General features: G+C 42.8%; 1 protein-coding gene across 1 annotated transcript in view; it reads left to right on the forward strand.

Moving 5' to 3' along the window:
- Positions 1-17,261, forward strand: part of LOC139163248 (sterol O-acyltransferase 2-like) — a 29,433-nt gene extending 12,172 nt beyond the window's left edge. The window contains exons 5-13 of the mRNA XM_070744200.1: positions 2,678-2,805; positions 3,032-3,088; positions 3,680-3,787; positions 5,652-5,934; positions 9,792-9,867; positions 11,488-11,569; positions 11,748-11,793; positions 13,225-13,354; positions 17,122-17,261. Coding sequence (XP_070600301.1) covers positions 2,678-2,805; positions 3,032-3,088; positions 3,680-3,787; positions 5,652-5,934; positions 9,792-9,867; positions 11,488-11,569; positions 11,748-11,793; positions 13,225-13,354; positions 17,122-17,261 — 1,050 coding nt within the window. The remainder of the gene's footprint in view (positions 1-2,677; positions 2,806-3,031; positions 3,089-3,679; positions 3,788-5,651; positions 5,935-9,791; positions 9,868-11,487; positions 11,570-11,747; positions 11,794-13,224; positions 13,355-17,121) is intronic.

Raw genomic sequence — 17,261 nt, forward strand, 5'->3', positions numbered from 1 at the left:
TGAGAGGGGAAGAGAGTTAATGTCTCGTCTTCTTCTTCGTCGCTAGGATTAATGGAAAGACTGCCGGAGGGACCACCCTGGGTAGATTTACATTCCTCTTCCCTGTTCCCAACATCATCAATCATGTAAGATACACTTACAGTTTGCTGAATGCTGTCGTCAGCTGGAAGGCCTTCCTTCTCAGAGTGCAAAGACATTGTAGGATTCCTTTTACTATCGGTTACACGAATAGTCTCTTTGAGTTCGGCGAGCTGCTGACTCGTGAGGGAATCTACGTAGGATTGCGTGAGAGGATTGCGTTTCTTCTTCGCTGGCATCAGGAGAGATTCCTAGGAAGCTTACAGGGTGTAAGCGGGGTCTATTACTTCAATAATAACTGTCACTCTCGCTACCATGTCGGGATGGAGAGACCCCTTACCTTAAACAAGGCGCTCAGCCCGCGAGGAGTGAGCCGGGAGCTTCCAAAGGCGATGGATATTGAAGTACAGACAAAGCATGTTCGAATGAACAAGTTTCTTTATTAAGAAAGCATAAAAATAATAATTGTCTTAGGAGACATGAGATGGCACATCTTGTAGCTAAGAAAGATGAACCGGAGAGTTTGAAAGAACAATGGACTCTGGATAGAGACTGCCCTTCTTCATCAGAAAGAGGGGATGTGAGCAAACAGGTTACATCACACAGGAGGAACTATCTTACTAGACAGAGTTAACTCTCTAACTGCTGGATGTTTCTCAATGTCGTTGTGGGCTGGCAATTCCCAGCGCGACAATGGTCACATGGTCTCTATCCTTGTCATAGAGTATTAGATCCTGTATGTTTATTAGGCTTTCTGGGCAAGAGAGCTTCTGTAAAAGATCAAAGAAGAGAAGCAACTGGACAACCAGTAAGAACATACAGTTATAGCTAATTGGTTTAGGAAAGCTGGCCACTTCATGAGGCAGTCTAAATTGTGATTAGTTGCTGTGTGCCCTCTACAATTTACCTTATGATGTTCCTACAACATTCCTACATATTTATTTACCGTATTTTTTGGTGTATGAGATGCACCGGTGTATAGGATGTAACTAGATTTTAGAGGAGAAAAACAAGGAAAAAAGATATTCTGAACCAAATGGTGTGGTATTAAATAGTAATAATAGGATAGGATACAATTCTTTATTGGCCAAGTGTGATTGGACACACAAGGAATTTGTCTTGGTGCATATGCTCTCAGTGTACATAAAAGAAAAGATACATTTGTCAAGAATCATGTGGTACAACAATTAATGATTGTCATAGGATCAAATAAGTAATGAAGAAACAATCAATATTAATAGAAATCTTAACATACAAGCAACAAGTTACAGGCATACAGTCCTAAGTGGGAGGAAATGGGTGATAGGAATTATGAGAAAAAGATTAGTAGAATAGAAGTGCAGACTTAGTAAAAGATTTGACAGTGGTGAGGGAAATATTTGTTACCAGAGTGATGGCATTCGGGAAAAACCTATTCTTGTGTCTAGTTGTCTTGGTGTGCAGTGTAATAGTAACCTCTCCATCCATGAGGGGATGGGTTTGTGACTCCTGGTGTTTTCTGTTGGAAATGTCTTCCTTCTTTCTTTCCTTCCTTCCCTCCCTTCTCCCTTCCTTCCTTCCTTCCCTCCTCTCTTTCCCTCCCTCTCTCTTTCCCTTTTCTTTCTTTCTCTCCACTTCTCTCTCTCTCTCTTTTCCCTCTCTCTCATTCTCTCCCTCCAGGTCTCTCTCATTTCTGTGTACTTTTCCCTCTCCCCCCCCTTTTTGCTCTCATTTGTTTCCCTTTTCTCCCTCTCTCATTCTCTCTCTCAATCTTTCCCTCATTTCTCTCACTCTCTCCCTTTCATTTCTGTTTTTCTCTTCCCTCTCCCTCTCTTTTTCCTTCTCTCCCCTTCTTTCATTTGATTGTTCTTCCTCTCCCTCATTCTTTCCCTCCATCAGCTTCTCATTTTTCTCTTTCTCCTTTTCTCTCACATTCCCTCTTGCTCTCATTCTCCTCCCCCCTCTTTTCCTCTATCACTGTCTCTCCGGGGATGAGCCAGCAGCCTACTCCACTTCTTCTTCGCTTCTTCTCCAGTTTCACGCAGAACTGCAGCACTTCCGGGTTTTACGTTACGTTCCCAGCGCTGCTGCTGCTCCTCGAAGGAAAACCGCCGCCACTGCCACTGTCCGCTGGGATTGGCTAACTCAGGGGAAGATACTCCCCTTGTTCCTGCCACCCTGGAAAGTGATGCTTTGTTGCTGGGTGCAGAGTGGAGCTTCCGGAAGCCGCTCATGAGGAGGATTCCCCTCGGTGCATCCAGCTGCAGAGGAGGACTGCAGCGCGGCGCTGATTGTTCTGCGGGAGAGGGCTCAGCTCCATCAGCCCCCACTCCAATCTCCCAGGGCTGATATGCCGGCCTCCCGCCAAGGGCTGCCAGGCAGCCTCAGCAACATTCAGTGTATAGGACGCATCCAGTTTTTACACACTTTTTTGAAGTAAAAAGGTGCGCCTTATATACACCGAAAAATAGGGTATATAAAACTGCAAGTTTGTGACAGCATCTCTGACTCTATTTGGACATAATCTGTGCAATTCCCTAACAATGTCTATCACCTAAATGCATTCTAGGAATATATGACAGACCTGGGCATTATTAAATTCCCTCTGTTTTGTTGGTAGGTAATGAAGGCTAAGGTACTAGAACAGATACACAATCAGCTGAGTGATCGCTTAGATAAGACCTTGGAAGAAGCAACTCATTCCAGACCCCAGCAATTGAGCATGGTCGCAGCAAAGAAGCAAAGCAGGTGGAAGAGGTACCTCAGAAGTGATTTTAGAACAGGGATGGGGAAAATAGAGTCATCAGACAGTGCTTGCTCAGTGGTCAATGAAACAAAGATGAGCATAGTCAAAACTGACTGTGGAGTAAAATCCTCAGAGACTCATTTACTTTTAAAACCCCTCCCCTTTCTCAGAGGTGAGAAGGGTTTAGGGAGATATTAATATTAGCTGCTTTGAAATCTTATCTTACAGAGAGAAAGGAGAGCTACTGAAGAAGAAAATCTTTGTCCCTCAACAGTCCTTGGTTGAGTAAGTATGTCTGGCCATGATATGAACACGTTTTAGTCAGAGGGACATTATGCAAAGTAGTCAGATTTCTAAGGCCTCAGGTTCCAATGGATGAACTCCACTGTTGATGAAGAACAAGAGTTGGAAACAGCCCGCTAAGGACTGAGTATGCTCCATAGCAATACAATCCTGAGATTCTCTGGTAGGTAGAGTGAGAGTATAACAAGGATATTACGGACAGGAAACAAAATGAAGTATTTTTGAAAGGATTAGGTTAATTAGCACGATAGTTACAATCATGCTAATTAACCTAATATTTATTACTAGCATATTTGAATAAGGCTATTTATATTCTCAGCAGACGTGAGTTTCCTGCTTGGTCCAAGGATTCAATTGCAGTCATATGTTGAGGACTACCTGTTTATCACAAGAGATGAGACATTTCTCCCAGTCACCTGAATGTTATTTCTTTTGTACAAGTGAAGCTACAAGGTTTTGCATAGAAAATTTCATGAAAATCTTTGGGTCCCAGGTCTTGTCCAATGATCTCCAGCTACCCATCACTCCCAACATCTATTACTTACTTGCTGGCAACTTGTCTCTCTTTTACAGCACATTGCTGGAGGTGGAACATTTCCGTACAATCCGTCACATATTTGTGGCCATGCTCTGTATCTTTGTCCTCAAACAAATTATTGTGGATTCCATCGATGAAGGAAGGTATGATTCAGAAGACGGGGGTGGGGTAGATGGTCTGTCTTCTGATGTATGCTAATTCTGGGAATATGATGCTATTTGTTTTGTGCTAAAGGATACTGTAGTAATCCTGAGAACATATTTATTAAATCTTTAACCTTAGATTCCATCCAAAGTTTAACAACCTTGAGCCTCTGCCAGGAACCTGATCATGCTGCATTGCCTCCCATTTGTCACTGTTTTCTTAGCTAAAAAGAAAATGCAATTTGTTCTTCTCATTGTCTTTGTGCTCCTGTTGAGCAGTAACACTTGAGACCATCCTATTCCCACCTAGAGATTTAGCCTAAGTGATGAATGCCTCGTTTGGTGCCACCTTTACTAGGCATCCAGCTCAGGCCTACTTATGCAGTTCACTTCTTCTACCCGCCTTCTGGGTTATGAAAAAATCCAGATGTCCATGTGAAGGCAACAGAGAAAGATAGAAATATTTCTCTGTGTCACCTTTACCTCAGATGCATTTTTGTAATCCAGATCTAAGTAGCCATAGGAAAGAAAAACAAAAGGATCCAATCAGGGTCACCGTGAGCTTTCAGACTTGTGCTGGAGCCCATCTTCAGGGAACTTCTCTCTCACCAGAATGTGACAGTGATGCCACCCTAAGAGAATTTCTAGCGGCATTAGACTCTATATTCAAAAGATAGAGGTAGAAGACCCAGAAAAACATGCCATGAAGCAAAAATTACCAGTAATACTGATCACGCACAAACGCTCAGCATTGTCATGAGCTAATTTTTAATTGGGAAGCCTTACAAATGAAATAGTTCACCAAAGGAAAAGAAAGAGAAGGAAATGTCCATGATACGCAAATCCTTGAAATCATCAGTTCTGTTGAAGTTGAAGCATTGTTAGAAATTCTGTTTTATTCTACAGAAATGGTAGAGGATTATTATATAGCCATACAGATTGGTAGCAAGGATGGTTATGTAGCCAACAGATCAAATGTACTGTCAGGATGGGCCTTGCTGGTTAATGGTTTCAACTGTCATAACTGTTGCAGGAAACACTCTTCAGAATATAAAGGAACCATAGATTATAACCATAGATGCTAACTAAACACTGCCATCTACTGGCTAATTAATTCTGTGGTTGCTGTAGTACAAAATGCATTCCAACATGTATTCCACAAGCATGAAGCAGATCAAGGAAGGAGTCCAATAGAAGACAGAGAACCAAGTTCACAATCACAGTCAGAGAGATAATTGGGTTGCTTTGGATCAGGTGATCAATCTTTCAGCTTTCACTGGGGATAGGATTAGAAGGAAAGTCCACATATTTCAACTTGAATTTTCAAAAAGGAAGGTTTACATGGAATAAATAAATGTCTAATCAAAACCTACGCTCCACACAAGATGGAGACCAGCCGAATAGAAAACTCAGGGAAATGTACCAAAAAAGGATTAGACATTATTCTGACAGGAATGTTGAGTAATGTTCCTAATATGACAGACTCTTCAAAAACTTCACAGTCCTCTGTTTCTGACCTATTTAAATTCTGATGGGAACCTTTCTGTGAGTCCAATATTTAAGGATGAGCAATAGTTGAAATTATGGATTTGACATAAAGGTTATGAAACAAAATGAGGGAGACTGATCCTATTATTTTCACTTGGAGGTGGATTTTCCTTCATTCTAACTATTCTGACTATTTTGTAGAATTGATGGGAAATTTCATGTGTTTACTTCCCCAAAATAGCAGGGCCAATCCCCTTCACTTGTCAGTAGTTATGTCACTGAATATTGGGGATAACCCAGAGAAAGTGCTTATTTGAAACATCCTGATCTTTTGGGCAACATCCTTAGAGCTCTTTTTCTTCTTTATCTTTCACAGTCTTGTTCTGGATTTCGAGCTCTTTATCAATGGCTTTCGACAGCTGCCCACAGCACTCTTTGCCTGGCTCTGCATGTTCCTCTACACCTTATTTGTGCCCTACCAGGCCCTGCAGATATGGTCAGGCTGCTTGAAGATGACCAGGTTCCCCAATCTCTTGAAGGCCACCTTGGTGTTGTTGGTGATCATCTGCCACATTGCAGTGCTGTTTGTCTTCCCCATCTATATTGTTGTTTACTGTAATTTGGGAATTGCCTCACGTGCCATTGTCGTCATGGAGCAGGTATGGCACTGGGGCAGCACAAAGAAAGTGGGCATAGGGGAAAGGTGTCCTAAATAAAAACAGGAGAAGCTAAAGTTGAACTTTGAAGTGAGGTTGGACTTGTGAAGGAATTCTGGTTGACCCAGAACATCAACCAGTATGGAAAGTGTAGAAAGTAGTAAGTGCTAGAAAGGCCCCCTGTAGCATAAATGTTTTCTTCCATACACATGCCATTGAACACATGCCAACCTCCCTCCAGGTTTAAGGCAGCTTTCTCCTATCTGATGTCCTCTGAGTGGACAAACTCTGGACAAACCTCAGACAGAGTCAAATAGAATATTGCCCTGAAGATGTACAGTACATTTTTAAAAAGTCTTGTGGCAGAATGTATGGTCCTTAGCAGTCATCATCGTGTATATGTCATATATAAATGTTTACAGTAGCATTTGCCATGGCCTCTGTCAGCATTCCACACTGGGCCTAGACCCAATGAAAGACATACTGAATTGTAACCAGAGTACATGTGGCACTGGTGGCTTGTTCAGACAACAATGCAAGTCAACAGGATATTAAAGGTATTATTTACAAAATATACACAGTAATTATAATAGAGACCATAATACAACTCTTCTTCACACACAGCAAGTTCATAGTATCATAATACAGGCCATACTATTACATATCTTATACGCACACAGCCAAGATTTCTTTATTTATTTATTTATTTGTTTGTTTGTTTGTTTGTTCGTTCGTTCGTTCGTTTATTTATTTATTTATTTATTTATTTTGTCCGAAGATATACTGTACATATATTATCTCCTTCGCACACAGCCATTTAGTATTAGCACACAGCCTCTTATTAATACAGTATATAATACAATTCTAACACATAGTAGGTACTAGACCAAGTAGCACACAGCAATTACATATTTATTCTCTTATTCGCGTATTACCTTTACATCAGTATAATATATTATTCACAACATCTTGCACACAGCTCATTATAACAAATATGGCACACAGCTCTCTACACATAATAATGCACACAGCTCAGATATTAATACTTACCCAGCATATATAAATAACAATATAACCAACACTGCATGATAAGGCATACAGCAGACGCAAAGCAACAACAGAATGAGAATGTAACCATCAGAATGTAGCAATGGAATGTAACAGCAGCACATCCAGGGCCACCGATAGGCCGGTACTACTGGGACTGGCGTCAGGGGCCCGGCCAAATTGAAAAATGGGGGGGGCCGCCAAGAACTCTCCAACCCCAATTGCGATGGGGAAAAGCGCACCAAGGCGAGCGAAAGGACCAGAAACACCTCGCCGAACTCCGCCTCTACGGAGCTTCTCTGACCGCGGCCCGCACCTTCCTTCCTACCCCCGCGATGAAAGAAGGCAGGGAGGCCGGCAGACAGGCAGGGAGCCCCAATGGCAGCCGTGGAAGGGGGAGCCACCGTGGTGGTGACTCGGCCCTCCGGAAGCCAAGCTGTGCTGCTGGGGAAGCGCAATTGGGGAAGCCGGGAGAGGGCTGAGCCCGGCCGGCTTCTCCGCCGGCCTTGTGTCCCCCCCCCCCAGGATTGCGAGGGCAAGAGAGCTGCGCCTTTCGGCCTCCGGAGGTGCTGGGCCAGGGGTTGGGGAGGGCGTGAACACCGCCCGCCGCCCGGAGCCAATGGCTTCTTTTTGGCGGGCGCCGGCTTCCTCGCTCGCCTTCCTGCTGCTGGCACTGGGAGCAGGTAAGTGTGCGCAGGCGGCTGCCCCAGGGCGGAGGGTGGGAAGGGCGAGGCGCGAGGGGGAGGCAAGTGGAGATCCCGGTCCCTCTTTTCATGCATCCGCTCAGTGAGCCTTTCTTTGGAGTTGCATTTCTTTCTTTTTTTGTTTCTTTCTTTCCTTCTTTCCTTCTTTCTTTCCTTCCTTCTTTCTTTCCTTCTTTCCTTCTTTCTTTCCTTCTTTCTTTCTTCCTTCCTTCCTTCCTCCCCCTCCCTCCCTCTCCTTCCTTCCTTCCTTCCTTCTCTCTCTCTTTCTTTCTTTCTTTCTTTCTCTTTCTTTCTCTCTCTCTTTCTTTCTTTCTCTCTTGCTCTTTCATTTTTTTCTTGCTTTCTTTCATTCTCTCTCTTTCTTTCTCTTGCTTTCTTTCTTTCTCTTTCTTTCTCTCATTCCTTCCCTCCCTCCATTTCTTTCATTCCCCCTCTCTTTTTATTTTTCTTTCATTCTCTTTCTTTCGCTTTCTTGCTTTCTTTCTTGCTCTTTTTCTTTCTCTCTTTTACCTTCCCTCCCTCCATTTCTTCTTTTCTTTCTCCTTCCTACCTTCTTTTCTTTCTCCTTCCTACCTTCTTTCCTCCCTCCCTTCCTTCAGTTCTTCCTCTCTTACTCTCCCCTTTCATAAGTTTCCTTGCTTCCTTCCTCTGTTCCTGTCCCTTCCCCTTTCTTTCTTTCTTTCTTTCTTTCTTTCCTTCCTTCCCTCCCTCCCTCCCTCCCTCCATTTCTTGGTTTCCTTCTCCTTCCTCCCTTCTTTCCTCCCTCATTCCCTTCTTTCACTCCTTCCTCTCTTACTCTCCCCTTTCACACCTTTCCTTGCTTTCTTTGCGCTCTTCCTCTGTTCCTGTCCCTTCCCTCTTTCCTTCCTTCCCACCCTCCGTCCATTCATTCACCCATTCCTCTCTTGATCGCCCCTTTTACAATTCCTTCCTTCCTTCCTTTCTTTCTTCATAGCTCGCCCTCGCCTTTCTTCCCTTCCTTCCAGATGGGAGTGCCCCCTCAAGACACCTGCCCGACTGCTGGTGCCCTGCTTTTTCTCTCCCCTCGTCCTTTCCAGCTCCTCGCTGGTGGCTGCCGGGTGTGGGATCCCCCTCCCCTCTCCCCTCGCTAGAAAGCACATGGTTTTGTCAACAAGGCCTCTTCCAAGAAGGAAGAAGTGCCAAGGAGCTATAAATAAGCCACGCTCCGCCTGACCGATGCCAGGAGGCTCTTTCTTTCCCTCGCCGCTCCCGCTTCTTTCTTTCTCCTGGACGAGTCCACACAATTGGCTTAACCCAGTTCCTGAAATAGCCTATGGCAGTGTTTCCCAAACTTGACAACTTGAAGATATCTGGACTTCAACTCCCAGAATTCCCCAGCCAGCATTCACTGGCTGGGGAATTCTGGGAGTTGAAGTCCAGATATCTTCAAGTTGCCAATGTTGGGAAACACTGGCCTATGGGACCGCCTCGCTTGGCGTAAAGCGGGAAATGATCCCCGGGGGATGGAGTGGCTCGGCGACTTAAAGTAGTTTTAAAATGGCAGGGAGGCCCAGACACTTAGGCTGTATGGGGCCCTAAAATTCCTGATGGCGGCCCTGAGCACATCTGTCTCCCTTATATTACCAAATTGCAGCCCAGCCCATAATTGCTGCCGGGCTCTTAAAGCAATATCATTATTTCCTCCTAACATTCTATGCTGGCTTATCTTAATATATTGGAAACCCAACCAAAATAGTACATGGTACTGACAGCCTCAAATGTATGTTTTTCTTGCAAGCTGGAAAATGAGCAGATTTCATCCAAGCAAGAAGTTGAGCAGAAAGATCAGTAGGCAGTATAACTGACAGCCAAAGGAGTAGTAAATATGGGCCATTTCTGTCTAAAACGTCTAAACAGAGTCTGGAGCTCTATGGGACCCATGGGATCCACCATGGGAGCATTAGAGACCTCTTAGATCAGCCCATTCTGTTTAACTAATGGGTGCAATTCCTTTCTTTGAATATCCACAAAGATGGTACCGAAGGCCAGGTAGGTGGCATAGCATTAATATTAAAGTGCTCTGCAAAAATATCTACAACATGACTTAACTTCATGCTGTTTCCTTGCTCATTTCCCTCTCTGGCATAGATCCGGTTCCTGATGAAAAGCTACTCATTTCTGCGAGAATCAATGCCGCCTCTTCTCCATGCTAGGGACCAAGTTGGTGAGTTTGACATGGAGGCCCTTAGTGATGATTACAATGGCTGTAAGTCTCCCCCATAGTCCCCAATCTGATTTTCCACCAATTGCAGCATCCTAGTTTTAGCATAAGATAGTCATCCAACCATTGGCCTCTGCATACTAATTGCTTTCACAGACTTCCTCAACTAATTGAACTACTGGATTAGACATTCCATTTCCCTGCCAATTATTGGGTGTGGTACATGTCAGCGGTGGGTTCCAAACCCCCCCCCAACCTACGAGTCTGTGGGTGTGGCTTATTTTGTGGCTGTGGCTTGATGGGGATGTGAGGTAGGCATGTCTTTGTGGCCATGTGACTGGGTGGGAGTGGTTTGGCAGTCATATGACTAGGAAGGATTAGCTTTGCGGTCATGTGACTGGAGGATGGGTTGCTGGGTAGTCATGTCACTTAGAGGTCACGTGACTGGGTGAGTATGGCCAACTTGACGTCACTCATGTCAAGGGTTAGGTTGCCTGGCCACTCCTCGCCTCAAAGGCCTCAATGAGATACAATTTTCATATTTACTGCTACTGAACATCGAAAATATATTATTTAATCCTATATGGGCACACAAAATGATATATTATCTGTATGTGCACACAGAGAGAGGGGGGGAGAGAGAGCTCTTCTAAAACTACATATTCATCTCACTTACTGCATTTGGAAAAACACACCCAGAGTCCACACATTTAACCATATCTTCTGTTCATGACTTCAGATGTTTTCCCCTAGCATGCTTGTTTGTGCATGATTGTTGGAGCCAGGAAATGTCATGGATTGAGTAAAATGTGATGAATTTCACTTCATAACACTCTTTCTTAGCAAACAAATTTTTGGGCTCAATTGTGGTCATAAGACAAGAGCTATCTCTGTCTTCCTCTGCATGGCAACCTTTTCTTAGTAAACTACTTCTCCTTTCTGGCAATTTTCCTCTCTGTCAGAGGCACCAAAACAATCCAGACAATTTAAGTTTTCCAACAGCATGGGGTTGGACTGGATGACCTCTGAGATACCATCCAGCCCTAAACTGCTGTGCTGTTTCAAAGTGAATTTTGAAACCAAAGTGAAGCCACGTCTAGTGGCAGGGTTAACAACAACAACAACAACAACAACAAAAACAACAACAGAGTTGGAAGGGACCTAGTCCAACCCCCTGCTCAGGCAGGAAACCCATGTATTTTCCATATAGTAAATAAAATAAAAGGAGGGACTGCCACAGAGAGGAAGAGATCAAGCTACTTTCCAATGCACATGAAGGCCAGAAAGAAATAATGGATGAAAACTGAGCAAGGAAAGATTCAACCTGGAAATAAGGAGAAAATTTCTGACAAAAGAACCAACCAATGGAACAGCTTGGCTTCAGAAGTTGTGGGACCTTCATTACTGGAGGCTTTCAAAAAGTGATTTGACTGCCATTTATCAGAAATGGTTTAGGTTCTCCTGCTAGGGCAGGGGGCTAGACTAGATGACCTACAAGGTCTCTTCCAACTCTGTTAATCTGTATGCTCTAGGGCAACTATTTATTCGGTGTTGAGACCACTGTTTCTCCATTTGTCCCTATGTATCTTCAACCATTTCTTTGCTTCTTTCCCCACACTCCAGGGAAGACAAGCCCTCCTGAATTCTCAACCTACTTATATTTTCTCTTCTGCCCTACTTTGATCTACAGAAAGAGCTATCCAAGGTAACTCCTTGCATATTGTCCTTGTCTTTTGAGGCTCCCTGGATTCTCAGCTCTATGACAAAAAAAAATTGGGAGAAATGGGCTTCCGGCACTATAGCACATTTCCCCAGGGCAATGTTGTAACATTGTATTTTCCAACAATCATATCTCAACCCTATCCCTACTCCTTTCCTTATAGAGATCCGTACATCCGCTGGAGTTACGTCATCCGAAAACTGGTTGAGGTGAGAGAAACACACTAAGTTTCCTTTGGCTGGTTGGTTTGATCAGGGCTCTCTATGGATTAGAAATGTGCTTGGGGACAATTGGATTTTCCCACAAGACTTAGCTGGAATGGGAACCCTAAGGCATCTTAGCTAGCCAAGGTAGTAAATAGCAATGATATTTTAAGAAGCCCTGGGTGACCAAGGGTCACCATTTAAATGTCCCAGAGTTCTCTAGCCTTGAGTGAATGTGTTGTAATGTTTGTTCTGAGTTACCTTTGATGCAAAAAGGTCACTTCCCTAAGAAATGTTCAATTTAAAACAATTTAAAACACAAGTACATACGGTGTTTTCAAATATCTCCCACAGGAAATCAAAACAAAAAAGGGGTTTGAAAGAGAGCACTACTTATACTTGTTAAATCTAATTAATACCACACCATGAACAAATAAAAATTAAGGGAAACTTACACCAACTACACATTAAAATCAGAGGTCATATAGTACAGAAGTGCCAGCAAAACAGACGGCACCCTTTCTCTTTCACCCTCTCTTTTCCCAACCCCTTTCCTTTCTTTCCCCTAATCCCGTCTTTCTACTACATCTTCTTTATTCCCCCACTTCCCTTTCCTCTATTTCTCTCTTGGTATCATATATATGATTGTTATACCATGAATTATATTTATTTCTGTTTCATTTTTAATGTACAGTATATACAGTGTTCCCTCGATTTTCGCGGGTTCGAACTTCGCGGAAAGTCTATACCACCGTTTTTCAAAAATATTAATTAAAAATACTTTGCAGGGTTTTTCCCTATACCACGGTTTTTCCCACCCGATGACGTCATATGTCATCGCCAAACTTTCATCTGCCTTTAATAAATATCTTTTTTAATAAACTTTAATAAATAAACATGGTGATTAATAATCTGAATGGTTGCTAAGGGAATGGAAAATTGCAATTTAGGGGTTTAAAGTGTTAAGGGAAGGCTTGTGATGCTGTTCAAAGCCAAAAATACTGTATTTACTTCCGCATCTCTACTTTGCGGAAATTCAACTTTCGCGGGTGGTCTTGGAACGCATCCCCCGCAAAAAGCGAGGGAACACTGTTCACAATAAAGATTATTTTTTTTAAAAAAAGAAAAGGAGCAAAGTTGATGGAACTTAGAAAGTTTTTAAAAAGAAAAGAAAACAAAGAAAATTCATCTCATGAAGTGAGTGGTACAGAAATCTATGACAGATTGACTGAAACAAAACAGGAGAGAGGCTGGTGATGGAGGATAGCATTTGAGCATTGTAGGATATTAAAACGGCAGCCAAATCCAATTTCTGAGATCATAGACCAGAAGAAGGTTTTTCTTAGTCATAGCTGAGAGCTGACAACCGGAATGCCTTCCCTGAACACTGAGATGTCAATAGATCACTAAAGCATAGTTTTTTTCTCTGTCCCACAGTTCTTGGCTGGTATATATTTTGTGAATTTTCTTCTGAAATACTACTTAATCCCTAACTTCAGCAACATGCATAAGCAGCCCTTCAAAGTCAAAATCCTGCTGCTTTCCAGCTTTGATTCAGTAATGCCCGGTATGTGGAGACAATTATGATTTCATTTGTGTAATGGGATTACGTAGTAATGCTATGGAACTGGGATGTTGACTTACATTGACCTCGTCCAGTAGAAGAAACAGTAGAGCCTCAAACACAATCAGGCTCCTTTATCACATTTTAGAGAAAGTGAAGAGAGACAGGTACAGTAGTTCTCAATATACAACCATTTGTTTAGTGACCTTTGAAGTTAGAGCAGAACTGAAAAAAGTTACTTATAAACATTTTTTCATACTTACGATCATTGCAACATCACCGTACTCATGTATCAAAATATATGACATAAATACTGGCATGACACATGCCATGTATTTTGATGATTGCAGTGTGCCAGGTCATGTGGTCACCTTTTGCATCCTGACCACCAAAATCAATGGGGTTAAATAATAAAATACAAACTGTGGCAGGAAAAGTTGTAAAAGTGGGGGGGGGGGGGGGGGCGTCACTTAATAACTGTGTCATTTATCAATAGAAATGTTGGCCTCAATTGTGGTTATATGTTCAAGACTATCTGTACCAGCAAAGTGGTATACAGGCATCCAGAGTTATTATAGATAGCAAGATGGGCAGCATATAAATTTAATAAATAAATAATTACTTCATCCCACAACACAAAATATATATGATTTTGGCCTATATGTAACTGCTACATAAAATGATGACATAGGTCTGACAGGCTGCTAATTTTATTCGTGATGAAAGTATGTGAAATAGACCAAAAGTCAAGCAAAGAAGTCTTTATGAATTCATTGTTGCTGATTCTGTTTCCCGTAAAAGGGCTTTTGCAACCTGTAGATGCTTATTCTTTTCTTCTGCCTTTGCCTCAATTGTTCTCCAAGTGTCATGCTCTCTATACCCCATTGTACATTGTCTTGTTCACAAGCCAGCTTTGCTTGGAACCAACTTATATCCTGCAACCATACCTTTAACACCCTCAAACACTAACATCTGCCTATCCTTTGGAAGGACCCAATAGGTGGACAAAAAAAATCATATCCAGTAAAAAAAAAAGTGGTTGACTGTGAACAACAACAATAATAATGGTGGACTCCCACATCTGAAAACCATCTATTTTTGTAGCGTCTAAATCTTAGACAATGTAGGCTAAAGCTTTAGTTAAAAACAGATACATCACATAAAAATTGATCTTCTTAAGTCATACAGTGCCATGGTATTTTAGTCCTTGTTTAATAACCACAGTTGGGACCACCAATTTGAACATTAAGTAAAGTGATTACTAAGTTGTACCCTAACTGTGTGGTGAGCTTACTTCAGCTTCCTTTATCTTTAAGAATCTTTGAACTAAAGTTAAAATGCACTTACTTTTCTTACTGTCTCGCTAATGTGCGGGCACCGTCATCTGCACATGTGCAGTGCAGGGGTAAGTTTTCTTTTTTTTTCTTATCAGTTCTGTGGTGTGGCTTGGCAGGCATGGCAGGGAAGAATACTGAAAAATCTCCATTCACACACCACTCCAGGGGACGAATACTGCAAAATCCCCATTTCCTGCCTGCTCCTGGGGAAAGGATATTGCAAAATCTCCATTCCCAACCTACTCTGGGGCCAGCCAGAGAGGGTATTTGCCAGTTCTCCGAACTACCCAAAATTTCTGCTACTGGTTCTGCGGGACCTGTCAGAACCTGCTGGGTTTTATCTCTGGTGCAGAGGGTCAAAACTGGGATGGGACAATGTCCCAATTTGGGAGGAGGGTGCAGCTACCGCCGCTGCCACTACCAGCTCTCCAAACTACCCGCCACTAGCCCTACTAGATCTCGTGAGCTAGATAGAGCTGGTTGCATTTCACCTCTGCAGTCAGCCTCCACACTGCCTGCTTGCTTTGGCTGCCATAGAAATGGGGCATGGGGATAAGGTTAGGTATTTGGGGCAGGATGGGGAAGTGTACTGGAGATGGCTCTACTTGTGGTTGATTAGACAGTTAGTAAAGAAAGTTCTCGTCGCATACTGCCAGGCTACATGGACATGCTTATAGCCTGCTCAAGGTCAATGACTTCAAGGGGCCATATGTTGAAGCCCAAAACCACACCTCCAGACTTCCATGTTTTTGCGATGCTGCGATTTCGCTGAGGCTTCCCTCGCTGGGAAACCCCACCTCCAGACTTCCATTGCCAGCAGAGCGCCCGTTTTTGCAATCCTGGGATTCCCCTCCTGGGATTCCCCTACAGCATCACAAAAACACAGAAGTCCGGAGATGGGATTTCCCATGGAGGGGAGCTTCAGGGGAATCCCACCAGCAAAAAACAGGCACTTTGGCTTGAAAAAGGGGTAAATTTTGGCTTGCATGCATTAATCGGTTTTCCATTGATTCCTATGGGAAACACTGTTTTGTCTTACGAACTTTTCACCTTAGGAACCTCCTCCCGGAACCAATTAAGTTCGTAAGACAAGGTATCACTGTACTTTTAAAAAGTCAATTGGATTTTCTTGAGGGTTTTTTTTCCTTTGAAAACTTTAATTTCTCATCCAAGCTTCTTGAATGAGAAGGGAAACATTTTCAAGGAAAAAAACAAAAAAAGTCAAGTAACCTTTTATTTATTTATTTATTTGATTTTTATGCCGCCCTTCTCCTTAGACTCAGGGCGGCTTACAACATGTTAGCAATAGCACGTTTTTTAACAGAGCTAGGCTATTGCCCCCACAATCCGGGTCCTCATTTTACCCACCTCGGAAGGATGGAAGGCTGAGTCAACCTTGTAAAGGTTTGTAAAGTACTGTCAGAAGATTTACCTTGGTGGCACCCACTGGGCGAAGCTCCCATATTTTTTCCATATTTTTATTCCCATAACATTAGAAAAGCAAGCAAACACAACAGTATAATAAAACTGACAGCTTTTTCCCCCTTTTTCCTTTCCCCCAGGCAGAGGAGAAACTCTTAATAAGCTTAACTAGACGTCTGGGCATTCAGCCAAAAGCACTTCACACCTTATAAAAGTGTAACAAAGCTGATTCAACAGGCCTTACCCTTGCCTGAAGGAAAAAGCCTCAGACAATATAGCCAATAGAAAAATCCCTGCCTTGGACCTAAAGCAGAGGTTCTCAACCACCCTTCGAGGGGTCGAACAACCCTTTCACAGGAGTCACCTTGCATTGCCTTGGCATCCTTCAGTTTCGAAAGACCATGGTATCATGCTCTGGATTCCCCAGAGGATGAAGCCAGGGTAGGTTAAGTTAGGAGTCTGATTTCTGTTTGAAAAGCAATTATTATTCCCCGAAATTAGAAATCACCTAGTGACACCTAACTCTGCCCTGTCCCTAATAAGATTGTCTCCCAAAATAGAAACCGGATGAAAGAAGTACCTCTTGAGGCAGGAACAGAATCTCCTGCAGATATCAAACAAAAGGAGGAACCTTCAACTGCCCCAGGGTAGAAAATCCACAACTCAGGACCCCAGAGATCACCTTGCAAGGAAAATCTGAAGTCACTTTTGCTGTCACTGTATTGCCTTCCTGTAACAAAACCTGCTTTTTCATAGCTTGCTATCTTCAAATCTTTCATCATAAGCTTCTCCCAGGTGGAGCAAATTGGGAAATTCTTCCAACAGCACCTTTAGGACTATAATGACTTGGATGATTGAGAATCTCTAGACATTCCATTAAGATACTAGCCTAAAAATCTAACCTGATTTGCAATTGTTTGTCCTAAATCTGTAACAATAACAGAGTTTTTAATCTCTTCCCTCTCCCGAAAGTGGGAAGAACTGATCTATTTCTTTAACTCTCTCATCCAGGAATATCTTTTCTACTCATGATGTTCTATTGCTTCCTGGACTGCTGGCAAAACGTATTTGCTGAGATCCTGCGCTTCGCAGACCGTTCTTTTTATAAGGTGATGATAAGAGGTGGAGGAGGTTGTAAGAAAGATATGTGA

This window comes from Erythrolamprus reginae, chromosome 2 (genome assembly GCF_031021105.1).
Source record: "Erythrolamprus reginae isolate rEryReg1 chromosome 2, rEryReg1.hap1, whole genome shotgun sequence".
NCBI classification, from domain to species: Eukaryota; Metazoa; Chordata; class Lepidosauria; order Squamata; family Dipsadidae; genus Erythrolamprus; species Erythrolamprus reginae.